General features: G+C 49.9%; 1 protein-coding gene across 1 annotated transcript in view; it reads right to left on the reverse strand.

The window, feature by feature from the left end:
• Nucleotides 1–17,215: 17,215 nt before the first annotated feature.
• LOC134501944 (transcription factor COE1-like) overlaps nucleotides 17,216–26,623 on the reverse strand; it is an 86,857-nt gene continuing 77,449 nt past the window's right edge. The window contains exons 13-17 of the mRNA XM_063309968.1: nucleotides 25,949–26,014; nucleotides 23,032–23,209; nucleotides 22,642–22,827; nucleotides 21,421–21,594; nucleotides 17,216–17,780 (exon numbers count right to left, since the gene is read on the reverse strand). Coding sequence (XP_063166038.1) covers nucleotides 17,749–17,780; nucleotides 21,421–21,594; nucleotides 22,642–22,827; nucleotides 23,032–23,209; nucleotides 25,949–26,014 — 636 coding nt within the window. The 3' untranslated portion in view covers nucleotides 17,216–17,748. The remainder of the gene's footprint in view (nucleotides 17,781–21,420; nucleotides 21,595–22,641; nucleotides 22,828–23,031; nucleotides 23,210–25,948; nucleotides 26,015–26,623) is intronic.

Consider the following 26,623-nt stretch of genomic DNA (forward strand, 5'->3'; position numbering starts at 1 on the left):
GGGTGTACTAAAAGCTGCTTTGCTTTCTGAGGCTCACCCTGAGACTTTGTGAGCAATTACCAAAGGAAGCCCCCCCCCCCACAACAATTTCTTGTCCCAGAGGAGGCTTAACCCATAACGCTGCTCTGGAATGATGTGTGGGTGGGAGACACGGAAGCACCTAAGAGCACCCTGGCTTTCAAAATGGCCCTCTTCCGCCTTCCTTTTGCATTAGCACCATTCTTTCCCTGAGAGTTTAAGTGTGCTTTTAGTGCTGAGGTGGGTGGGGTGGGGTGGGGTGGGCTGGGGGTGAGAGCACCTGCTAAGCTCCACTGAGCACCCTGACCAATCTCTTCCTGGAAGGGAAGCAATTCCCTCCGAGGTTTGACTCCCCAAGAGAATCCCACAAGGAAACGTCTGCACCCTGGACAATTAGTACGTTCGATGCAACTGGAAGTCCAAGTGCAGGGGTAAAACCACACCTGTTTTCTGAAGTGGGTGGACTGCTAAATGCAGCCTCAGGATATGGAGCCTTGGTTCCTCTCCCTAAGACCAGCTGGGAGCCTAGGCCAAGGGAGTGAGCACCCCTCAAGGGCTCCCCCATTGCATCTCCTGCTGCCCTGGCCTCGGTTTCCTGCTAATGATTCCTCAGCAAGAGGAATGTTCCTCTTGCAGCAACTGGTGCACAGCCTCCATCCAACCTGGCCCTGAGGCCCATCCAGAGCTCTGCCTGTTCCATTGGTCCAAATCCCCTTTGGAAGCTGTACTGCTTCTACGTGAGAATTTTACAGAGGTAAGATCTACTTTGCATCAGCCTATACTTCGGATGGCTGATTGATGGATTATGTGGCATCAAGTTGGTGTTGACTCTTAGTGACCACACAGATAGATTTTCTCCAGGATGATCTGTCCCCGGCCTGGTCTTTCAAGTCTCCCAGCAGGTCCCCCATCACCACTGTAACTGGGTCCATCCCCGTTGCTGCTGGTCCTCCTCTTCTCCTCTTTCCTTCCACCTTTCCTACCATCAGAGCCTTCTCAAGAGAGCTGGGCCTTTGCATAAAGTGTCCGAAGTGGAATAATTTGAGCCTGCTCATTTGTGCCTCGAGTGAGACCTCTGGGCTGATTGGTTTGATGATCCATCAGTTTATTTTCTTGGCTGCCCACAATATTCTCAGGAGTCTTCTCCAACACCAAAGATCAAAATCATCAATACTCCTCCTATCCTGCTTCTTCAAAGTCCAACTTTCCCTTCCATAGAGTGTCAGAGGGAACACCGTGGCTTGCACGATTCTGATCTTTGTAGGTATTTGGATATCTTTTCCAGGGCCTTCATGGCTGCTCTGCCAAGTGCTAGTCTGTGGCGCATTTCTTGACTGCTTGTCCCTTTACTGCTGATGGTTGATCCAAGAAGGCAGAAGCTCCCCACTGCTTTGATATCTTCATTGTCAGTTCTAAAGCTGGTTGCTCTACCTGCTGTCATTAGTTTGGTCTTCTTTATATCTAATTTTAGCCCCATTTTCACTCTGCTCCTTGACTTTTATTACTAGGGCTTGCAGATCCTTTGCATTTTTGGCTGTCAGGGTGGTGTCATCAACCTAGTGCAGGCTATTGATGTTTCTTCCTCCAGTTTTAAAACCACGCTCATCTTCTTCCCATCCAGCTCCCTGGTTCCAATATCAATTAAGGCAGAAATGTGGGAGGGATTTAGGTAAGGAGCAATACAAGCACCTTGCCTTCTCTCTGCAGTTGGACATGTGCTGCTTTGTACCGCTCAGAGGGGTGGGACCCCCAAACCAACAGAGCATCAGCACATTGAAGAATCGGCCAACATCCCTGGGGGCTCCTTTGCAGAATGTAAACCATGTGGACATGCCACGAACCGGAAGCTGCTTGCAATGCAAGGGCCTCCTTTGTTCCTTCTTGGATGGCTCCACAGATGGTTTTGATATATCCATAAATCACATTTATGCAAGTACACATCATCTTTTGCGCCCAGGAGTATACTATATGTATCTATAAAATGACTGGCATGTTTGTTCCCTGAGAGAAGCCTGCAGAATTTAGGAAGGGGAAACAGTTCCTGGCCTTGTTGCCTTGGTCTCTATATTTTAAACAGTATCTTTTGCTTTCCTTCTGTTTCCATGTCTGTTTGTGTGTGTGCATGTGCATGTGTCAGAAAGGGGGATAGGTAGAGGATGGGTTTATCTGAAGTTGGGTGAACAGCTTTGCAAAGCAGCGCTGCAGACATGGGAACCGTGCACCGCCCAGCAAATCCTTGAAACAGCCGTGTCTTTTCCCAGGATTGTGTGGCATCAGCAGAGCGCCTTTGGAATCAAATCCAAAGCATTGCGCAGCAGTAGGAAAAATCCTGATCTGGATGTTGACATTCATTTGGTGTCTGTGCAGGCCTTTCCCTTTCTCCCCAGTCCGCAGCGGAAACAGGCCCTGAGAGCCTCTTGTTCCTGCCATGATGTTGCCTTCCTCTCATCCCCAGCCCACAAGTGAGATAGTCCTAAGCTGTAGTCAGGGGTTTTTGCAGGATGCGGTCAAAAAAGTCAAGTTGATGGCCATGTTGGTTTGACTGAAGCACTGCCTGTTTTCGTGACACGCTTAAAAATGGGGAGCTTCGATTGTGGCCGCCATCTTGACTTTTTGACCCTACCTTGGGGATATCCTTGGCTGTAGTGGTGTGGAGACTTCCTTCAATATCTGAATACTTATTTGGACTGTGTTGGGCGCCTCAAGGTAGATCAATTGATCTATCTATCTATCTATCTATCTATCTATCTATCTATCTATCTATCATCTATCTATCTATCTATCTATCTATCTATCTATCTATCTATCTATCTACAGCTACATCTATCTTCTTTCTCTATTTACTCTCTATCATATCTATCTTAGCTATCATCTCTCTCTTTCTATCATATCTATCATCATCTATCTCTGTCTATCGTATCTCTCTATCATCTCTCAGTATCATCTATCTATCTCAGATTTTTACCCCACTGCGATGCAATATACTCTCAGCAGCTTTCCAGGACCATAAAGCAAAGATACCAAAAGATGAAAAAGACTCAAAATCCGTGATACGCAATGCCACACAAAGAGGCATCGCAACCCAAATGCCCTGCGGAAGAGTTCAGTCTAATATCTTCTGGAAGGTGGCCAAGCAGATCTAAAGGCAAGGGGGAGGCCAATCCAAGGGGCTGGCACCACCGCTGAGGAACATCCTCGCTTCTAAGCATCGGCCTCCTTGACCTCTAGAAGGTGGAGAACCATCAGCTGCTTCTCCCAGCATGATCGTAACGGTTAGGAGGGGAGGGAGGTACGGTCCTGTAGGTAACTGGCACCAAGCCACAGAAGAATTGTTAGGGGAACACCAGAACTTTAAACAAATTGCAACTGGAAGTGCATAGGCAACCAAGCACGGTTGGCGAGGTAGGTGCCATGCACTGCCAGCGAGAACTCTTGGCAAGCATCCATGCTGTTGCAGTCATACAAGTAGTGCTCACTTAACAACCATTTGTTTAGCGATGGTTCAGACTTACAACGGCTTTGAAAAAAACAACTCACGACCGGTTCTCACACTTAAGATCGTGGCAGCATCCCCACAGTCATGTGATCAAGATTTGGGCGCTTGGCAACCAGTTCACATTTATGACCACCGCGGCATCACCACATGGCCGCTTAATGGCCACGGTGATTCGCTTAACAACCGCTGCAAAAAGGTCATGACATCGGGTTGGATTTGCTTAATGACCACTTTGCTCAGCAACCAAAATTCTGGCCCCAATTGTGGTTGTTAAGTGACTACCTCTACCTCTTTAGGCTTCACTATCCGTGACCCTGGAGGGAAATCGGGCACCGTCAGTGGCCAGGAACAGGAGCAGGTGAGGAATCAGCAGTGGGGTAGGAAGTCTCATGCTGGTTTGAGTGAGGGTGAAGAACACAGAATTCTCTCCAATAAACCTAACACGGCTGGAAGGCGAGGGAGGACACGGAGGTGGGATTATGCCTTGCCAATCGAGGAATTTTGCAATTGGGGTTAGCAATAGTGGTGGCATGTTTCATGCCAGGATAGTTTTCTGTTGGCTCAAATCAGGGCCAAGGGTGCTCTCAGGAGCGAGAAAAATACTCTGGGTTTCTATGTCCCTTTCCAGAAAGAGGTTCCCTCGTGCAAGGGAGCCGTGCCAGAGCTGCGTAGATGTGCATGAAGTTTCTCCTGCATATCCATAAAAGAATACCAGACAGTATTCTCTTGCCCTTCCTCTCCCTGGTGTTCAAAATTTGGGAGCTAAGCTGCAACCTTTACATTATTTAAATGCCAGAACTCAAGTCTAGAGCATCTTGAGGGAGAAGAATGGAAATATTTTCTCAGTTGACAAATATGGATTCTTTACTAAGACTTACAGGAGATCTTGAACCTATGTTCTGCCAGGGAGGGAGGGAGGGAGGGAGGGAAGGAAGGAAGGAAGGAAGGAAGGAAGGAAGGAAGGAAGGAAGGAAGGAAGGAAGGAAGGAAGGAAGGAAGGAAGGAAGGAAGGAGAGGTGGAATGGAATGGAATTCCTGGGAATCAGGCATAGACTTCCAGCTTGGCAGGCGGAAATCCTCTTTTGACATCTGAACAAAGCATTTTGAGAAGTTGCCAGCTGTTGAATTCATGTTGATTTCTCTCCTCTGTGTCTCACACATGTCCACTTCTGGGGAGGCTGTAAGTGTGCCTGAATGCATGTGTATATACAAGAAAGGTTGAGTGTATTTGCACAAACATTCTTTTTGCTTTCCACCAAGAAAAGCTAGCCTCCGACTCAAGATTGGAGCTACAGCTGCAAAACTATTTGTGAGGATGCGGATTTTCATGGTGGAGGGGGAAAAGACTCCCAATGAGACCTTAAAGCTGAAAGTAGGTTGGAAAAAACTCAGCACACTCTGAGCAGCTGAGACTGTAAGCCTGCATCTCTTCCCTTCCTCTTTTCAGCTTTGGCAAAGCTAGTTAGTTAATTATTTTTTATTTATCTATCTATCTATCTATCTATCTATCTATCTATCTATCTATCTATCTATCTATTTATTACCACTGCCCATCTCACATATGTGATTTTTTCCATTTGCCCCAAAGGGTTCAGACACACAGTTTTCCCACCCATCTCACGGCAAGCTGATTTCCCCCCATGTTTTGAGAATGAAACAAGAAGTGAGGCTGGTGGGTATGTAAAAAAGTGCCAAAGCATCTTTCTAAGTATTGGGGGGGGGGACTTTAATTGTACTTTTGCATCTTCAAAGCACTTTGGGGATGCTTTCTCATCATCATATCTATAGCCAATCTGTCAGGGTGTTCAGCATTATTGCCAGGTTTTTAATTAGGGCTGGGTGGAGAAATTCGCCTGTACTTTTTATTTGACTTTCCGTTGGCACCCCAAATACAGTCAGCCCATCTACTGCAAATGGGGAATCCTGCTCTCCAAAAAAAGGTGGGAGAATTTCCCAATTCTCTGGAGAAATTCAGAAAAACATATATCCACCTAATGGGGGCAGGGGCGGGGAGTCACAAAATGTCCTTTGCACCTAGTAAAAATTCTGAAATTTGGTGAAAAACTGCCATATTTGTGGGCTGAGCTCCTGACTGAAATCAGGAAAGTGATGAGGAAAGAAAGAGAGTTGAGCTTGGCATTGTGCATCCTTTTCTTAAGGACAGGGCAAGCGGTTTCTTTCCCCACCCAGCCCCATCTTCACCACTGTTACTTCCAGCCTAAAACCTACATCCTGGCTAGTGGAGCTGTTTGTCATCATAACTGCAGGAAGCTGGGATTTTGTTCCTACGTCTGATACAGGCAGAGCAGGCATGACATAAGAAGAGCAAGGGTGGGGTGGGAAGAGGAAAACAAGCACATTTAGGGCCAGATCTTTCTAGTGGGGAGCATGTGTCAGGGGCAGCCCCAGGCCTTTTGCTTCCTGAGGCAAAGGATGACATTCAAAAGGACAAGGTTCGAGGTGCATCAATGCCAATTTCTCCAGGCCTGCAAAAGCCATGGGTGCAGTTCCAATTTGCTTTCCAAAGAGGCCAGTGAACTGATTTTTAGTGGGACAGAAGGGGAAGATGATTCTGCACATGGGGGAAAATTCTTATCATGTAATCAATTTAATGTAAACTCCTTTAACATCCCAATGAAATGAACTCAGATGGCACATTGGGCTCGGCTCTGCACTTCTCTGGGTCAAGCACAGGTCAACTGATTCATGCTCTGGATTACTGCAGTGTGTTTTTTGTGGGGCTGCCTTTGAAAATGGTCTGCAAACTCCAGTTGGTTCAGAATAGAGCAGCCAGACTGCTTGCTGGCATTGGCTGATAGGAACACATTATGCCACTTTTTTGCCATTTACACTGACTGCCGATCCGTTTCCGGACCCAGTTCAAAGTGCTGGCTTTGACCTTACAGATGGTCCTCACTTAATGACCATTTGTTTAGTGATGGTTCAGACTTATGATGGTCTGAAAAAACCAACTTACAACCAGTGCTCACACTTACGACCGTCGCAGTGTCCCCATGGTCACGTGATCACAATTTGGGTGCTTGGCAACCGGTTTGCATTTATGACAGTCACAGTGTCACATGATCGCCATTTTTGACCTTTCCGGCTGGCTTCTGGCAAGCAAAATCAGTGGGGAGCCATGTGATTCATTTAATGACCATGTGGTTTGCTTAACAATCACAGTGATTCACTTAATGACCACCGTAAAATTGGATCAGATTTGCTTAACGACTGCTTCGTTAGCAACTGAAATTCTGGTCTCAATTGTGGTAGTTAAGCAAGGACTACCTGTATAGCCTTTAATGGCTAAGAATCGGGGTACCCGAAGGAGCCCCTTTTCCTGTATGTTCCTGAAGGTTTTCTGGTGAGGGTCTCCTCCAGGTCCCCCCTGAAGGAGGTGCGGTGGCCTCTACAAAGGGGAGACGCTTTCCTGGAGTGGCCCCCATTGATGAGACACCTTCCCCAGAAAGGCTCTCCGGGTGCCCACTTTAGCTTCATTTTGGCACCAAGGAAGACCTTCCCCTTTTCCTGGGCTTTTAATCATATTTCCATCATGCTCTAACCGTATTCTATTTCATGTTATTTCAGATTTTAAGGATTGCCTTGCTGCTGTCTCGTTTATGTGGTACCTTCATTTTGTATTTGATTTGATTTGATTGCATATGCTTGAACTCAGATCATATTTGGGTTTTATTGTGAACCGTCCAGACAGTTTTGGCTGCTGGGCAGTTTTAAACGTTTAAAGCAAGCAAGCAAGCAAGCAAGCAGGCAAAGTCAGGCCCCAGCTTGGAAAATGCAGCACCCTTCTAACATTGGGTGCCTGGATAGGAAGGAAGAGCTACTTTTGCCCAGCTTGCATGCAGGCTTAATTTTATTCCTCAACTTCAGAAGTTGCACCATCCACTGAATCCTCAATGGATGAAAGGGGCTAAGCCATGAAAAAGCGAACCAAGATAAAAACTATCTAAGGTTTTCCCATCATGTTAATGCAGCTGCTGGTCCTCAATATCACCCACGAGAGGCACCAGCCTTTCTCTGTCTGTTGGACTGGGCAGCTGTCATCAGTCTGAATGATTTGGAACCCTGTTTAGTTTCTCAGATGATTGAGGTCCTTATAGGCATTAATTCTGGGGGGTGTTGCAAGAGGCTCACCCTTGTTTTCTTTCCTCCCCCCATAACTGGAAGCCATCGCTGCCAGTTGGGCATTTTGTGGCTGTGGGTTTCAGCTGACCTTCTTTCGAGTGGGCAGTGAATGAAAGAGGGCAGTGAGAAGCAGGAAGCTCAAACTCAGCGAGGCGACACTGGGATGACAACGGGTGGGAGGCGGGGCATTATACCTCATCCCCTCCCTCGTTCAAGGTGGGGCTACAAAATACTCAGAAAGTTCCTTTCTTTCCAATGCTTTTAGCAGCTGCCTTGATGGGCCTCGGTTGGTACGTGAAACTCTAAACAGATGGGCCTATAAAACGCGTTCAGTTTGGGTTGTCAGATCTAATAGCACTCTCGGCCGCAGTTTCTAAAATGCACACAGATGTGCCTTATCTTGCAACACATGTGCACAGACACGCACACCTTGAAGCCCCCTGTGCATAGAAATGTCTCTCATTCTGCAGAAGGGAAGGGCCATGCCAGCTTCTTGGGCTTGCGAAAGAATCTGCTGCGCGTGCCCATCAGTACAGAGGGCCTCAGCGTGAAGCAAGACACCAACTCCTGAACCGGTGTGTGTCTCAGTGTGTGATCTGGTGCATGTTGGCAAGTTGGAGAGGCAACTGTGCTGGGTGTATATTTTGGACCCCCAACTGAAGGGTGTTCCAATGGCTCTTTTTCGGTGATGAACCTGAGGTCTTTTGCTGCTGGCTTTCCAAATCTCCTTGCTCGATGCCACACACCTCTGGTCTTAAAAAAATTATAAACCCGGTTGGGGCCCCGCAGGAGCTGTAGTAAAGGAATGGTGGTGAACAAGGGTGGGAGGATCCACCATTAGTGCCGCTGCATGCCTCCCCTGCTGCCACTCTTGAGTGCGCCATCCCCAGCAGCCTCCTTTTCCTCCCCTAACTGGTGAGGGGAGGAATCCATCTTGGTGACTCTGGAGGGTGGGAGACCCTCACCAGGCTCAAGATCAGCTGGACCTTGATGATGAAAGGAGACTGTGGCTAGCCTGGGAAGGGAGCAGCCCTGTCAAGTTTGGGGTGGGGGGACAGAAGACAGAGCTTGAGGCAGAAGACGTGGGGCTTGAGAAAAACTCACAGAGAGCTGTGAAGCTCGTGACATTAATGAATTCCAGACAGCTTGGGCTGGGTGAAAAAAAGTCCTCCTAATGATGGGCAGGCTCCAGGCTGGCCAGAGCTATAAAACCTTGGCTGTGTGTGTGTGTGTTAAAGAGGAAGTGTGTTAAGAGCAAAAACTCCTGGGGTCAGCCTGCTTGATCTGGGTATTGCTTGGGGTGCCCCACCTGGGCCTGTGAGTCTTCTGCAACAACAGACGAGGGGTCAGACCATTGTCTCCTGGGGCCCCCTCCGGACTTGTAACCGGAGGTCTCTGCATCTGGAGAGGCTGCTCACACCCCTGGCAGGGGCTCTAGTGCTTTGTCACAGCCTGTCTCAAAAGAGAGGTGTGGGTATGACCTGGCAGGACTCTGCCACCCTTCAGCACCACCTCCCATGATGCGTTGATGATGGTGAGGCTGCCCACCATCCTTACAGGGAATTGTAGAAAGGAAGAGGGGTGTCTCTTGAGCATCCTTCCTTGATGACAACAGTCAGATATTCTCCTGGAGGAGTTTGAAAGGTGTGATTGACGATAGATGGAGCAGCAGTTTCTGGGCTGAGCTTTAAAGAGTTTATGGCAGTGTTTCCCAACCTTATCAACCTTAAGATGTGTGGATTTCAACTCCCAGAATTCCCCAGCATGGCTGGGGAATTCTGGGAGTTGAAATCCACACATCTCAAGGTTGATGAGGTCGGGAAATGCTGTTTTAGGGACTGAGGAGAAACCATTTCATGGAAAAGAGCTTCCATAATAGGGTTTCTCCACAGGGAATATTCCATCACATTGATTAGGATGCCCAGTGGCTAAACCCGCACAGCCACGGGAAGACAAAGGCGTCTGGCCAGGATGGTCACAATTCAGAAGTGGTTTGTTCATGGAGGCCCTACATGGATGTGAATCCTTGGCTCTGAGGATTTAGTTGCCATGCAAAGCTGAGAGTGAGGTGCAGAAGGCTTGCGAAGGCAGATCAGAGGCTGTGATTTGTCGATGCTTGTACTATGGCGTCATCCTGAAAAAAACTGAAGTGTTTTTTCAGGTCGAAAACATACTGTACTTTGCTGCAGATTTGGGGTTAAGGGGTTTCTAGAAGAACCAACCTTATCATGCGCATTGTTTTTGGCTAGTAAAATTTGATCCTTGGAACGCTTACCTTAAAATAAGTGGGCTGCTGATTCTCCTTCATCTCCTCCTTCTCCTCTATTGTTGTTGTTGTTATATTGGCTTTTGCACACAGATGCACTCACACGCAGACACACTTTTGTGCCTAGTTAAGTGGCAATACCAAGCCAAGTCTGGTTTAATTTTAAAAGCTAAGCATTGGTGGGACTGCTTAGGGGTTGGATGGGAGACCACCAGAAGCTCCCTAAGCTGTTGAGCAGCCTCAGAAGTTGGAAAAGCCTTCCCGAATAAGGCAGGGGCAAGCCAATTCCATGGGGCAGTGCCAAGAAGGCTCCACAAGCATGATTGTGAGGTCCCCCGGAGCTGTGCTTGACTTTATCTTTTCCCACACAAGGTGTTTTCTGGCCGCGTTGGGATGGCCAAGAATGACGCCGCCCTTGGCTTGATGGAAGCCTGTTTGCCATGTGGGCTGTAATGCTGAAGCAGAGCTACGACTGAGCCAGCTGTGAAAACATGGCAATGCAGCTGCAGGAATCAGATTTTCCCCTTTCCCTGGCCTGGGCCTTCTTCCTTCTCCGATACATATTTCCACTTCAACTTTCCACTCTCTGTTCCCTCACTGATGGACGCCCAGGCCTTCCCCTCACTGCTGCCCTCCTCTCCTTTCTGCCCACCGTTTGGCAACTGGGAGTCCTTACCAGACAGGGCAGTTGGCTCGCTCCTGGAAAAGTCTGCCAGAGAGGAGGCCATTTGCTTTTTCTGCTTTTAGCGTTTTTAGCATCCGTGCTAAATAGCAAGGAAAACAGCGAGCAGCCTGCAACTGTGATTGGGCCTTGGCAGAGTTGAACCAGCTGCCCCAAATCCCTGCCTTCCATATTCCTGGGAGTTTTCTTTCCCAGAGGATGGGCAGAAGGCTTTTCTTTCTTGTTCTTAGAGGGCATTAGAATGGCTCCCAGGGGTGCTTAAGGATTCCTGTCATCACTGAGAGCTGTGAAAAATACCGGTGGATCCCCCCCCGATTCCCTCTCTCTCTCCATCAACTGCCCTCCCCCACCCAAGTCCTGCTGTGCTACCTCATTGTGGAACGGGTGCTCCTGGCAGGGATGAGCAACGAATGCCGGGATTGTATGCCAAGGAAGTGCCCTCTTAGCAAGATCGCCCAAGACGTGAAGGTCATCCCAGCTTAGGGTTACCAGATAGCTGAACAGGCCAAGGAGGACACAGACAATTGGAAAGGAGGACAAATGGGGGGAACAGGAGGACACACAAACTGTTTGGCTTTCATGGCATCTGCAGCAAAAATCACCGTGCAGCAAAATGTACTTAGGCCTACATGCATATGAAGGAGTGGGGGGAGATGGGCCGTGTGGGTGAGAAGGGCAGCGATAAAGTTTGATAAATAAATAAATAATAAATCAAGTGACTTTTTCCATCCTCAGAAAGGCTGGTTTTTCAATTCCAGTATTTTCCCAGGTCACAACACAAGGCAATGTGAATGACGACCGTTGTGAAGAGTCCAGACTTAAAACGAAAATACCAGACCCTTAGTAAGTCAGAGGATACCTGATTGTAAGGCTGTGCCTGCCGTAGGGAGGACACTGGCCCCTCTCTTGGGCAGCAGCAATATGGGAAGATGCTGGAGGCGTTGGAGCTGTCCAGTGACAACGGCAACGGGTTTGTGAAGTGTGCATCCGGATTTGGAAATTGGGGTGAGCTTGCTTTGGGGATTAGTGGAAGAAAATCTATGGAGACTTGGAAAGGCGGCAACAGTTCACCGACAGTCAAGATGCTCAGATGCCTCTTACTTACCTTGCAGGCCCCCCCCCCAAATAATCCTCTCCCCCCCTCTTCATCCTGTTCAAAAGACTCTAGCTGCATTTATCTAATGAAGATAGTTGACCAAACCCGAGCGGCCAGCTAGCTTTGATCCCTGCAAGGACTCCTGAGCGTGAGGCCGAGAAGTCCTCCAAAGCTGGACTAAGCACACCCAGAGAAAGGTGTGTGTCCGCTCTGCCCTTACCTGAGACCAGCAGCGGCTGAGAAGGAGCTGGCAAAACGGGGGGGGGGGGCATCTGGCACTCATCTGGGCTGCCCCACAAGGATTCTTGCTGGTTTCCCCCCACCCGCCCGAGCAATAAAGGCTGCCAAATGATAGATGGGGCAGGGGGGCAAATTGCTGAGAATCCTCTGCAAAGCCACCTTCTCTCGTGCACCTGAGCTGGTGGGAGATTCTTCCTGCAAAGAAGAAACTAGGAGCTCATTTTCTTTCTTGGAAGATGATGCACCCTGGATTTCTGCTTGCTGTGTCCCCAAAACAGGAGAGGTGGGCACCCCGCTTTCTAAAACACGGTGTCTTTGAAGGATTGTCCCCGCTAGCTCTGTGGAGAAATCCTAAACTGAAGAAGAAAAACGAGCGAGTTTCCCTCTGTAGAGAGTAAGGAAGATGACCTCGACAGAGATAGGCCAGATCCATTACCAACCAACAAGGGGAAAAAACATGGTTTAAGTCCAGAAATGCACAAGTGACTTGGCCAGACACCTCCCTCATTCACATGAGTATAAGGGGGGGGGGGGGAGCGCATGGCATGGTGTGGAGGAAATAAAGCCCAGTCAGACTTGCAAGATTCTGTTATTGCAGGCAAGAGTAATAAAATCAGTTTGTCTTGTTTTCTTGGCTTGGTCGACATAGTGGGGCTGACACCCACATATGCCTGTGCATGCCTGTGTATGTATACTTGTAGCCTCTGCTGCACAGGCGCAACTCATCTTCCTCTGCATTATGGGATCAGATGTAGTGGATTCTCTTAAAATGTGCATCTGTGAATAAAGATTAGCTCTGCCAATCGGTGCCCACTTCTGTCCTCCTATTTGGGGTAATATGGAAATGGCTGACAATGAAAGACGAGGCCTCTGGCCAGGGATGTCTGCACAGTGGGGTCAGAAAAGTCAAGATGGCGACCATACCCGTGTGATTGAAGCTCTGCTCAGTTTTATGTGTGTTGCCTTTTTCTGACCACACCCTGCAGACTCCCAATCCTCTGGCAAAGAGGTGGCAATTTTTAGAAGCACTTGAACTGAATCCTCTCTGTGTGCGTGTCTTTGCTAGTGAATGAAGCCAAGCCCTTTTGTAGCTGATTAATGTTCTAAAATTAATTTACTTTTAAAAAAATCTCTTAATTTAAGGATCGGATGAATGGATTCAAGGTTTGAGAAGCTGGCATTGCTGCTTAGGTTCCAGCCAGTTGCTGGTGGTCCTCAGGAGGAAGGCACCTCGGGCTGTTAGTGCGTGCTGCACCCCCATGGGGGACCAAGTGCTTGATGTCTCTAGAGCAGGGTTTCTCAACCTTGACAACTTTAAGATGTGTATTGAAGAAACACTGCTGTAACCTGATACAGTGCAATGAACAATGATGCATGGAGAAGGATGGGCATGGGTGAAAAATTCTGGATGCCTGGACCGAAGCCCTTTTTGAACCCCACTTTTTAGTGCAACACTTTTTAGCAGCTCAGCCAGAACCTATGGATATGTGGGTGCAAATGGTCTGGTTGGTTCGAAGAACGCCAGAAATCTCCACTGCAATCCTTCCCAAACATTTGTTCCTGGCTGCTTCACTTTCTGGATTAAAATTCATCTCTGTGTTCCTAATGGAACACATGGAGCTCCCACATCAAATCAGTTGTTGTCCCTCTTAGCAGGAAAACAGCGCCCCCCCCCCAAGAGAACCTGGTGTCCTTCAGATGTGCTGGACCACAGCCACGACACCATCCATTTTTTTCTTGGACACGAATATTCGCAGCATTTCTTTCAACTGCATGCTTTGGTCAGTCTTCCCATCCAGGATTTCTAAGTCAGAGACCACCTTGTAAGCCAACGTAGTATTGACTGCATCCCATCAGTGTGAAGGTATATGTGGTGCAGTGACACAAACTTCCCAGATGCAACTGGGCATTTTTTAAAAAAGAAAAAGAATGGCACTTCCCTGTAGCTGCTAAAAAACCACCGTGGACTATCAAAGATGTCACCTGGATTTAGTTTGTCTCAAGTACAACTTTCCTCCACTTCCAGTGGATCAAGCTTGATATAATACTATATAGAACAGTGTTTCTCGATCTTGGCCACTTTAAGATGTGTGGACTTCAACTCCCAGAATTCCCCAGCCAGCAAAGAATTCTGGGAGTTGAAATCCACATATCTTAAAGTGGCCAAGATTGAGAAACATTGAAATAGAGGAAATGGCTCTCTGTGTTGAGTGGGATTAATAGGGGCAAAACCCTCTCTTCCCACAAGAGACAGGAATCAGCTGTAAATTAAGAGAGGGACTTGCTTCAGGAGGCATTTAAGGTGGTATATTGATATATTCTAGGGCCTTTTCCTAAGAAATGACAGTAATAGTTAATTTACATGTGCTTACATTGAAAAACAGTGCAGCCAGGTATTTATCAACATATGGTATTGTACAACAGGACACCATCACAGGACACACAACGGACCATGAAGAAAGAAAGAATAAAATTAAGACTAAGGGGGAAAAAAAATCCCAGAGAAAACATGAGACAGGAGAGAGAATGTTCCAAACGACCAAGATAAATATACAGCAAACAAAACCTGGCCAGACGGATTAAGCTCCCAACTTGCAGGGCACTCTGTCTAAGCAGTCTTTATGTACAAATATCCCCCCCTCTCTTTGCCACATGGAAATAAGGCTAGAAAAATAATGCAGGAGGCTGAGAGGGGAGGCCTGAAACCCCAGGGATGCCCGCCTGCAAGGAGTCGCTTCCGAGCTTGGCTGTTCCTTTCGATGGGCTTGCACATCCACCCTGCTGGGATGGGCCCCTGCTTGGATCTCATCTTCTTTTTGCAAAAAGAAAAGGGACAAATGGAAAAGGAGCAAAAGGAATTGGTTGTTGTTGGTACAAAATCTCTCTCTCTCTCTCTCTCTCTCTTTTTGGCTTTAAAAAGAACAGCCGAATGCAAAATTTAAAGCAAAGCCAGCGTACCAGCAGTTCAGAAAGATCTGAGGATTGTTTTTAGGGGTGGGGATAAAAGCATGTAAAACTGGAATGTAGAAAAGAGAAACCAGGGTTTTTATTATTTTTTTTTCCAAAGCAATTCCTAACCCTTTCATAAACCTTTGGGGAACCGGATTTGTTCCCTCTATCTTCCTGTTCAAAGATCGGTTGACCTTCCCGAGTCACCCCTTACGAGCGCCTGGCCAGCGTGGAAAGGCACGGCCTGAAACTTTCTTCTACTCTTAGGCAGTTAGTTGGTGACTTGATGGAAGATCACCAGTTGTCATAAATTTTAGGCTGGGTTGGGGGTGGGGATCGGGATGAGGAGGAATGCACCGTTTTCTCTTCTTCTTGCTTCCTATCCTGTTCTCCAGCTCTCTGGAGTTGGAGATGGTCGCACTTCCCACCACCAAGTCCAAAGAGCATCTGAGTCCCTGGGGATGCCTTGGAGCCCGAAGGCAGGCAGTAGAAAAAGGTGTGCAAAAAGTGTGAGAAGAGGCTGGGATAGCTATGGATGATGGGAATCTCTTCCCTTCCAGAAAGGCCCAGCAGGGCATCCCAGCCCTGGCATAGCAAGGGGTCAGCCTGAGATGTTCGCTTGACACCTGGGGATTTCAGTGGTGCAGAAGGGCATGGAATGGGGGTGTGCGACTCATGGTTTGGGCATGAGAGTTGCTCCAGGGTCCTGGAGTAACCTTGGGAGGGGGCACCAGAGGGGCGGTTCTGGTGAAGCTGGAAATTGCAAGGGAGGGATCCTTGATCTTCCCTTCCAATTTGCTTTGGTGGAAAGAAAGATGATCCACAAGGGGGCTCAGCCCTCCGGCTCTCAAATCTGCTAGCTTTTGCAAGGGGCGTTCCAGGGGTGGGTGGGTGCCATCTTGCCCAGATAATGGCTATGGACTTAACTTTGAATGCACTACTCTTGGCCATGAAACTACAGTTCCCAGAATTCTCTGGGGCTGGATTGGGAATCTGAGATGAAACATTCATTTACCCTGTATGTGGATGGATTTGGAAGAAGCTTCACTTGCAAAGAGACTGTTCTCTCAGTCCTAAATGTATTAGGAAAAGATGGATTGTTACTAGAAAGATCCTTCCTTCCTTCCTTCCTTCCTTCCTTCCTTCCTTCCTTCCTTCCTTCCTTCCTTCCTTCCTTCCTTCCTTCCTTCCTTCCTTCCTTCCTTCCCTTTAAAAATCCCTTTCTAGGCTAGCTTCAGAGACTGAAAACTAGTTCCCCTGCAGTGGGACTACAGCTCCCATCATCCATAGCTATCCCAGCCTTTAGTTGAGTTGGCCTGGAGGGCTGATGGGCGATGTGGGGCTGGAGGGATCCCGATCCAGTGAAACGAGGTTACGGCAGGGATTCCTCACCCTGGGTCTCTGGGTGGCCAGAGCGAACAGGACTGGCCTCTCCTGTGTCCTCGAGTGCTTGCAGGTGGGATGCTCTGCCTGGTGGCTTTCCTGTCCCTGCTCTTTGCTCTGCTCATCCGCTGGACCAGCACAGCAGGCCTGCAGTTCAGCCGAAATTCCTTGGCTGTGCGACCACCCCACTTCCTCTCCCCCCACTCCAAATGGAGTTCTTGTAGATGTTGCGGGTCCCTTCCTGGCGGAAGGAATCCGCGGTCCTGCTGAAGGGGTGAAGCGGAAGCGAGGGGGACAAAATGCTCCAGGGGGACTCGTGGGTGGGCTTCTGGCATGTTTGGGAAAAAGGGGAAGATTGAACAAAATGGGAGTGAAAGGGGGTCAGGGAGATTTCTGCACCGAGCCGGGATTTTCCTTGGGGAAGGGCTGCTCGGATTCGAAGCAATTGTGGTGCTTGCAGATGAAGGCACGGTGCTGTTAGGCGAAACTTGGCAACCCCCTTTCGGGGTGAATTTGCAGGGGAGGGAAGAAGAGCTTGCCGAGGGCCTGAGAAGCTGTTGGGTGACCTTTGTTCACAGGAAGCTTCTCTGCTGCCAAAAAATGCAGGGCTGGAAGAGTTCTGGGCCTTTACTTGTGAGTCAGGGAAGGGCGAGGCCAGAAGCCAGGGCAGAAAGGCCTGTAAAGAATCAGGAGTGGCTGAGGGTAGCTGCTGACAAAGCCAGCTTCGGTTTGGTCAGGATGGGGGTGGTGGGAGCTGGGGGGGCGATGGGGGGGTGGGCCTAATCCGAGCCAGCCTGCTTTGCCAGGCAGCTCCTGGGAGGGAGGGGGCGCGCCCCTCCCTCCCCTCGCCCACGCACGTTTCCGGCAGTGCGCTGCCGAGGTGATTGGAGCGCAAGGCAGGTGAGGAGGAGGACCTGGGCGTCCTGGGGGGCGCAGGGGCTGACGCTTGGAGCCCGGTTTGCAGGGGAGATCTTTTCCTTGGGGGTGGGGGAGCCCCGAGCTCTTTAGAAAAGCAAACATGCTGTGAAAGGAATGGCCCCTCTTGGCTACGAGCAAGTCTACCTGAGTGAGGGACCCTGCCAGGTGAGGGTCTCCTTCCGTTGGTTGTGATTCTTGAATGCAAGTGGGACGGGATGGCCAAAGGACCCTTTGAGGGAAGATGGCAGTGCTCCTGGCCCTTCCAAGACCTCCTCCCTGGTCTTCTCCTCCTCTTTAAGGAAGAAGCCCCCACCCCAATCCAGAGTTGTAGATCTCCAGGCCGTTGTAGACCATCAGCCTCCTTCAGCCTCGATGCAGCCTGCGCCGAAGAGGGGGAACTCATGGGATGGGTCCAACCAGGTTGGAGGTCACCAGGGATGAGGAGAATTCGGAACCTGGATCTTGCACGCCAGGCCCACGCATCCTTTTCAGCGTCTCGAATTCCAAGTGCCAGTCAGTTGCTTTGTCTTTTGGGAAGGCGTCCTCCCATCACCAATTCACATGGGCGGTACAATTAGCCCTGACAGGCCTGGAAAACAGAGAAGGGCTGAGTCAAGCTCAACGCTGCAGTAGCCCGGTTGACTCAACAACGAAGATGCCAGTGAACTACTACTCGGGAGATATGGCGGACTTTGTGTGCCCAGCGTGCAACAGCCCTGAGTGCACCACTGGCTTTGCACATGCAGCATATGCTCGCCCAGGTCCTGTAGATCTTTTCTTCAACCTTGATTTAACTGAGGTGTGTGCAGATAACCTTTTGCATGAAGGAACTTCCCTTACGCAGGCCTCCAGTGGCATGGCAAGCTGGTTTCCTGTGTCCGACTCCTGCACCAAAAGTCAAGGGGAACTTCCCCATTTTGGCTGCATCTTCGCCCCGATTGCGAGAAACGTGGCAGGGACTCTTCTCAGCCAACTGGCAGGCCCACGGAGGCAACCAGCTGACCAAGAGGCTGCAATGTCAGGCAGGTCCGCAGGGTGTGGTCCAAAAGGTCAAGGTGGTGGCCCCGACGGTGCAATCAAAGCACTGCCTTGCGTGCGATGCAGATAAAACTAGGTGGTTTTGATTGCACTGCTGTGTCCTTTCATCTTGACTTTTCGGACCACACCCTGCACTCACTCCTGGCTGCCTGCATCCTGGTGGGCCTTTGGCACGGTCAGATATAAGTCAGACTTCCCAACCTTGCATTGGCCAAATGTTTTGGATTTCAGTTCCAGAATTCCCAGCCAGCCTGGTGATACACTGGGCCCTTTGGACGTTGAGGCTCAGCCTGGCTGGTGGACATCCAGTTGGGCAAGGCTGATATGCAAGGAGACAAGAAGAGTTTTCTGAATTTGTTGAAAATCTCTAACATTTGATCTTTGCAGCTGTTTGCTTTTAAATCTGCACACTGTCTAAAGGAGGTTTTCTGCCCTGAGAAGCATTATAGCGATATGCCCACCTACGAAATAAATGAATCACGCCCCAAGTTTATAAATACATACAAGTTTACACCCACCTAGCCATCTACCCCCACCTCCCCACCACGTTTGCCCTCATTCTGGTGGACAGAGCAAGTCCCCGTGAGGCGGTCGCTGAGAGTCACACTTGTTCAGGGTGAGAGGAGCAGAGAAAAGGAGGGAGCCGAGAAGGCAGAAGGAGAGAAGGAACATACTGTGGTTAAGAATAAGCCAATCCTTGGAGTGACCGAGACGGTGTTTGAAACTTGTCTGCAGAATCCTCAAAGGGTTGGTCTGGTTGATGGGATCAGGCAAACATCAAGCAAGGGAGGGAGGGAGGGAAAGGAAGAAGGAAGGAAGGAAGGAAGGAAGGAAGGAAGGAAGGAAGGAAGGAAGGAAGGAAGGAAGGAAGGAAAGAAGGAGAGGAAGGAAAGGAAAGAAGGAAAAGGAGGAAGGAGAGAAAGGAAGGAAAAAAGGAAGGAAGGAAGTAAAGGGAGAGGAAGGGAGGAAGGAAGGAAGGAAAGAAGGAAAAGGAGGGAGGAAGGAAGGAAGAAAATAAAGGGAGAAGAAGGAAGGAAGGAAGAAGCAAGGAAAGAGGAAGGCCAAGAAATAAAAATGGAAAGGTGGTTAGCGAAGCACAACAACCGCAGTAAAGACAACCCTGAGATTCCATTAAAACAAGAGCGACGGAAGGCCCGATTCCTCTCAAGACACTGCCTTGTCCTGGTGTTAGACAGGGAGCAACCAGAGACCCGCCCAGAAGCTTTTGACCACCGAATAATGCAATTGCCCTGTTTTCTTTTCTGGCGGGAGAGGTTTAGAGGGCGCACCATCCTAGGGTGTTCAGAGGGTGGGGAGGACGAGGGGAAAAGGTACCTCAAGGAGGTTCCTGGGAGGAGCCCCCTCCATCCGGCAGGCCTTCTAATTCAAGCCAAGCAGTCCCTCTTCTGAGAAAGGGAGCAACCCCTGTGGCTTGGCTGAGTTGAGAACAAAACTGTCCACGGAGGGTTTGGGGGATTCAAAGGTCTGTTACCAATCAGCCCAGACAAGAGACTGGTCCTCATTGAGGCTGAAAGCTCTTTATTTTAAAAACAGGTCTGTCTGCTTAAAAAAGCAGCAGGTCAAGGAGGTGGGTTTTCACTTCCACACGATGCAACTTTTCTGTACTTCGCTGCTATTGTTGCACGAAGGAACGTTTAAACCCTGTCAGCCTGGCAACCCTTTGGGGTAAAGGTAGGGTCCAACCGAGCCCCCTCCCCACAAAGCTGGATTTATTTCTGTCCACTTAGGTCCCACAACCATTTTGGGGTGACGGAAGATGCCTCTGGGAAAATGTTATTTGCTTTAACGGAAATGCCCTCTGTGATTCCTGAAATTCCTCCCATATATTCTGGAGCAGAAGTCCCCCTGCACTGCTCCGACCTTCACTTTACATGATTGGTGGCGAGAAGCCAGTCCGAATTGGGGGAGGAAGGGAAGGGTACGAGGACCTTTCAAGCTGGAAAATTCAATTGCAAACTCGAAGGGGCCTCTATCCCTTTCCTTCCTTCCTGAGCAGGACCACAAAGCTTGACAAGGGACAGTTCCAGGCAAAGCAACACACTTCTTGCTCCTGACCAAGAGAGTCAGGATATTTCCAAGGTAACCCAAGTTTGCCGCATGGGCCAAAACGGGGTTAGCTGCGGATTCTGCTTCTTATGCCCTGCAGACAAATCTGCCGATCCATGCTGCTGGGAGGGGGAACCTGCAGCCCTTCAAGGGTCACTAAACTACAACTCCCAGCAGCCTTGGGAAGTTTGGCCAAGGGTGAGAAGTCTTGGGAGATGAAGTTCCCTGTCTTTTTGAACAGGCTGCAGCCAATCCCACTGGAGGAGAGATTCAGTTAAAACTGTGCCAGTATTTTTTTGCGATTCCTCCAAAGAGCGGTCCTTGGAACAGAGGCTTCTGTTTTACAGCCTCAGGAAAGCCTTCTCAGGGGACTGGAGAGTCTCTCTCGGGGGTGGTCTTCCAGCCACTGTATTGCGGGCAACTGAGGTTTCCTTTGGGATTCAAAGGAGTCAAAGAGCTGCAGGCGATGGGGGAGAAGACCGTGCGACCAGGACAGCTTGCAGATAGAGAACGTGGCTGCCTCCTCACCATATGAGCACCCAAACGCCACATTCCGCCATGAACATTTCCCCAGATATATTTCTTTCCCCTTGAGAAGGACTTTCCAAGCAAATTCTAGCCGAATGGGAACTGGGAGGCCCAAAAAGCAGAACTGTTTTTGCACATCGCTCAACTCCCACTGGCCAGGCCAATGAGCTGGGAATGATGAGAATTCTGGTTTACTACATGCCAAGACTAATATCTGTAGGTCTTAGACAGTGTTCATCAACCTTGGCCACTGGAGGATGTGTGGACTTCAATTCCCAGAATTCCCCAGCCAGCTTTGTGGACTTCAACTCCCAGAATTCCCCAGCCAGCTTTGTGGACTTCAACTCCCAGAATTCCCCAGCCAGCTTTGTGGACTTCAACTCCCAGAATTCCTCAGCTAGTTTTGTGGACTTCAACTCCCAGAATTCCCCAGCCAGCTTTGCTGGCTGAGGAATTCTGGGAGTTGAAGTCCACACATCCTCCAGTGGCCAAGGTTGATGAACACTGTCCTAGACTATCCATAGGGAAGGTTACGAGTTTGCTACGATCACCAGGATCGTAGCTCTGGTGGAAGACAAGCTGTGAGGCCAACTTACCTTGCAGGCCGCTCCCGTTCGCGCTGGTGCAAGTAGGGGGCGGGGAGGCCTGTGGCCGGACGACGGGCGCAAAGGCGCTTTTCTGCTTGACCGCTGAGATCATGTTGACGGGGGAGAAAGAGAAGACGCCGGCTGGGGTGGAAGAGGCCCCCAGTGGCGGGCTGGACGGCATGACTGTGCGGGAGAGAGGGACCGGGGTCAGTGGGGCAGAGGAGGGGAGAGCCTCAAGTCCTGGGCAGTTGGGGAAGGCTGGCTTTCCTGCACCCACGTCCGTTCTCCACCACTGTGCAAAATCCCACATCCTTCCAGCCCCGTGTTGGCCCTGAACTGGAAACCGTTTTGCACACCAAGGTCTCCTTGGATTTTTTGGGAAGGACCAGGGTAGAAGGAGATCTTCCAGCCCAGGGAGTCTCCCCCAGCTCTTTGGTCTGTCCAGGGGAGATCATGTCCTCTTCTGAAGATTGTTCCTGTGGATGACCTGGAGTTGGGCACCAAAACCAACCGAAGCCCAGACTTTGTCTCCAGCGTGGTTGGTGGGGAACCAGAGGCTGCAACAAGTGGGGCTCTTACAGCCCTGGACTCTGACCAGACACCCCACGGATCGCCTGTGGGAGCAACAGCGCCACTAGATGGAGGCCTGCAAGGAAGGGCTCCTCAGAAGCCAAGCCTGTGTGAGAATAGGTGCTGCTCCTGAGTAAACTAGCATTCTGGATGGAGTAATTGCCAAGGGTTGCAAGTCATGTTTTCTCTTTGGGCTGCCAGAAGCATTCTTTGGTTAGTAATGCTGCCTACTTGGACCCAGATCCAGATCTGGACCTTTTGGATGTCTGGAACTCTCTTACAACTTTGGCTGATGGCCAGCGGCTGGTGGATCTCATCTGGCTTCTCTTTCTACAGGTTTCTGATGCGGCTAAGCCTCCAGTTCCTACATCCTGGCTGCTGGCCAGGCAGTTCCCCAAACTCCAGCGGAAAAGAGTGGGATGGGACGGGACAGACCTGGTCTCTCTGATTTTGGGGAGCTGGTTCCAGCTGAAGGAGTTGGGCCAGGTGAGATGGGCCAAGAGCCAGCTCAGCAGGAAAGAGGTTCCTGTGCTACGTTTCACCACCAAGGGCTTCCCCCAGCCTACGTACACCTGGCTCAGAGAACGTCCCCTCAAGTTGGCAAGCAATGAATCCAACCGGTGCCGTTACAGGTCTCTGTCAAACAGCCATGATACTCACTGGCATAGGGGGAGTTGGCAGTGGAGCCGTTGAGAAAACTGGGCGACCCTGGCACCCCAAGACCGGTCATGGTGGCCCCTGCGTAACCGTTCATGCTGGACGTGATTGTGTTGTAGTTACTCTGCTGTGGGGTGGAGCTGGGCACATAGCCCCGTGGCGAGACGCTGCTTGCACTGCGTGGGTAGCCTGCAAGGCAGACAGAGAGAAAACCCAACCTTCTTTGCCCCTCTGGAAGGAAGAGAACTCTAGCCAGATGGTGCTTAGGGTAGACTGGCAAATGGACCCTCCAGGTTTAGGAGTAGTCTACCCCACACCCCTGAATGTCAGATTACGAAGATCATTCAATAGCATCAATTAAGTGAAAGGGCACAACGTCCCTCCTTGGCCTACCTTGCTCTGAGCCCTGAGTGGACTCGCCAATGTTGACGGCCAGCTGGCTCCCGAAGGAGTTGACGCCCATCATGCCCGAGTGGCCGTGATTCCCGGCCAGGGACGTCAGCTGGTTAGGGTTGCGCGGGACGCTGTACAAGGCCTCGGCAATATCCGCTGCCCGTTTCAAGATGATGTCCTGGTTGGGTGCAAGAGATCAACCAATGCCATGTTTTTGCTGTTTAGAAAACTCCGTTCCCAGCCTCACAGTCCCTCAAAACTGCTGGGAATGCAACTCCAGATCCCTCAGCCCAGCTCATTGCAGACGGGGGGCGGTTGTGAGGATAACGTCAGGGGAGATTCCCAAATGGGGCTCCCACGTGATGATGGGATAAAAATGGTTGAAAGGAAGAACAGCAGCAGGCTCCTCTTCTGAAACCCCTTTTCTGCCTGTGCGCAGTGCGTTGAGCTGTAAGCTCACCAAACTGGCTGAGTTCACACAATACACTAAAGCCCCACCAACCTCACCCACCTTAATCCCGACCACGCTTAGCATGTGGCATAACCCGGCCATTGCTTCTTTTCAGGCAATTGGGTGTAACATGTAGCCAGGCTCCATCTCTGGCTTCCCCATCTCCTTGGTGGGCGGCTGAGAATTTTGCCCCACTGTTCTGTTGCGGGTCACCCCTGAATGGGTGTGGAAGATTTACACCCTGGAAAGGAAGCCGCAGGCACTTTGGGCCATAAAACAAAGTTCTCGGTTGAGCCAAACGCCTCCCCCCACCTGCTTGGCCTGACCTGACGCCTCCTCAGGACCACAGCAATATCCGTCCAGGTGGTGTTAGCTATGACTGAGCTGTGAAAACACTGGCTGGGCCCTTTACGGGGGTGAGGAAGGATGTTGCTGCTCTAAGTCCGTTACTCAATGGCCCTGGAATTTCTGATGACAAACAGATGTCTGCTTTGGAGCCAGGCCTGTGTATGGGCCCAGCCAGAGCAGTGCAAGGCTGTGGGGAAAATGTGTTTGTGTGTGTGTGTGTTGAGGGTAGCAAGCGAGATCCAAGAAATGGAAATGATTATCTGCGCAGACAAACAAGTGGGGGGATATTAGATACTCAGAGATTTCCGGCCCCCTAGAAATCCTGCACAAAAAAATGTCTTCACATCTGCACATCCACGGCTGGATCCGCAATCTGGGCCGGATCCAGACATTTGCAGCCAACTGGAGCTGGGATGATAAAACTTCTGCAGAGGGGCATTCTCCAACCTGGGGCACTCCAGGCGTGCTACCAGAGGCATCATGGGAGTTGAAGTCCAGCATGGTGGAACATACCGGGTAGGAATGGCTGGAACAAGGCGACCTTCAATGTTCTAAGGAGGTCTCTTGGTAGCTTTGCATGTTCCATCTAGGGCTACCAGGTATGGATACAAACACTCAGGTAACCTCCAGATCGCCTCCAAAAGGTGCAGAAAAAGTCCTCTAAGAGGTCCTCTGGTCTTAAGTTTTGCAGCCATATCAGATAGTCCTACTTCAATCCTCACCTTCACCAGGTATGGCTGGGAAATCCCAGAGACCCTCATGAGCTAAGAGTGACCAAAAATGAGATTTGGTGTCAAGGCTGCCCACCGTTGAAACATCCTATAATATGCCCAAATCTGGCACTCTGAACTAAAATGGCACTCGGGCCCATGGCTGTAGAAGTTTGTCCACCTTGTCTCAGCCTTGTCACCAAGCCCATCTTCCACGTCATCTTGTATCACTGATGCCCAGGTACTCCACTTTGGCTGTGTTCACATAAAATGCTCACCTGTGGGTAACTCAACAATGGTTTACTGAATTCTCAATGTGTTGCATTTGCACACAGGCTAGGTGCTCTCAACACGCTAGGCCAGTGTTTCTCAACCTTAGCAACTTTAAGGCGGGTGGACGTCAACTCCCATGCTGGCTGGGGAATTCTGGGAGTTGAAGTCCACATGTCTTAAAGTTGCCAAGGTTGAGAAACACTGCGCTAGGCTAAAATACCAGCGACTGGTTTGTGGTTCAGCTCCTGAAGCACAGACTCTGCATCTGGACAAGGAACAGGGCTAATTCCCCATGCCTTGGTGTGTCTGTATGGAAAGACCTGGGGATCTTTTTCCAGCTGATCAATCTTTGGGCTACAAAGCCTCTTTATGCAAGCCTCAGCAGATTCCTTTCCTCCTAGCTCTCAGCTGTAGGCATCTGGTAGAAGCCACAACGATACCAACAGGGTGTCATGGCATTGAGTGGAAGCCATGATGACATCAGCATGATGTCCTGGTGCCATGATATCATTGCATGGATTACACAGATGACCTATCTGTGTCATTTTCAATGCAATGGTGTCATGACGCCTATTTATTTTTGCATTTATTTATATGACCTTTTTTTTTTTGAGCGCCTTTGAGTTGACTCCTGGAGACTGCCTGGACAAGCCCATGCAGTTTTCTTGGCAGCGTGGTGGAAATGGCATTGCCTCCTTCCTAGGCTGAGAGACAGACTGTCCCAAGGTCGCCCAACTGGCTTTGTGCCCAAGGCAGGACTAGAACTCACCATCTCCCGGTTTCTAGCCTGCTGCCTTAACTACGACACCAAACTGGCTCTCTATAGGCTGCAAATTTATAATTTTGTATATGGGGCAAAACCCACAGCTACTGGGTCTGGCTAGGGTTGAGTCAGAGCCTGTGTTTCCCCACCCAGGCCCTGGGACAGAATCAAGACAGCGCTTGGTTGCTCAGGGGCAGAAACTGATCACTGAGTATCATCGGTGCATCAATGAGCCATGGGCCCGTGCTGATGGATGACCTCGCCCAGCGTTTTCACGCAGATGTTAAACCAAAGCATGATGTCGCTTGCCTCCCTCTGCTCTTCCCAAATCCCAGGGTGAGGGTGGCCAAAGGTGAGGGTGGTGAGATTTACCTGGTTATTGTGTGGCATCCCATACAAAGCTTCCACCAGATCCGCTGCTCTCTTCAGCAGCACCTCCTACGGTAAGAGAGACAGAACTACGATTAAGACCTTACCAACAAACTCTGCTGATTATTTCTTTAAAAGTATTCTTCTTGTTACAGAAAACCCCAAGATGGTTGAACAAACTATAACCATGCTCACAATAAAGCCCTCTTCCTCCCTTGGATGCCTTCCAGATGCATTGTGGGCCCTCTCTGCCGTTCCCAGACAATGAGGCCAACACATCTGGAAGGCACGCAGTGGAGGAAGAGGGCTCTGCTAGGATCGGACAGCTGTGGAGACAGGAATGCATTTAGATGAGGTGCAACCCTCTGCGCATTTCCAAAGACGGCCTCCTGGGCCTACTACCTTGGTCCACAGCAAAGATGGGATCCTTCCCTGGGCAGGTCCCATCTAATACCCACAACCTTGCCCAGAGTCCTCCCCAAGTGAGAACTTCTGCATTCCAAGAATCTATATAACCTTTGGGGTGTTGGTGCTGGATATTATGATATGTGACATGGAGCAGCTCATTACAGCTCTTCTTGTGTTTTTCGGGCACAAGTTATCAACGTGGGAGAGAAATTGAATGCATCCTGATGAGGCTTGGGCTCTGTTTACCTAGCACGCTGCCAAATATTCTTC

This window comes from Candoia aspera, chromosome 8 (genome assembly GCF_035149785.1).
Source record: "Candoia aspera isolate rCanAsp1 chromosome 8, rCanAsp1.hap2, whole genome shotgun sequence".
Taxonomy (NCBI): domain Eukaryota; kingdom Metazoa; phylum Chordata; class Lepidosauria; order Squamata; family Boidae; genus Candoia; species Candoia aspera.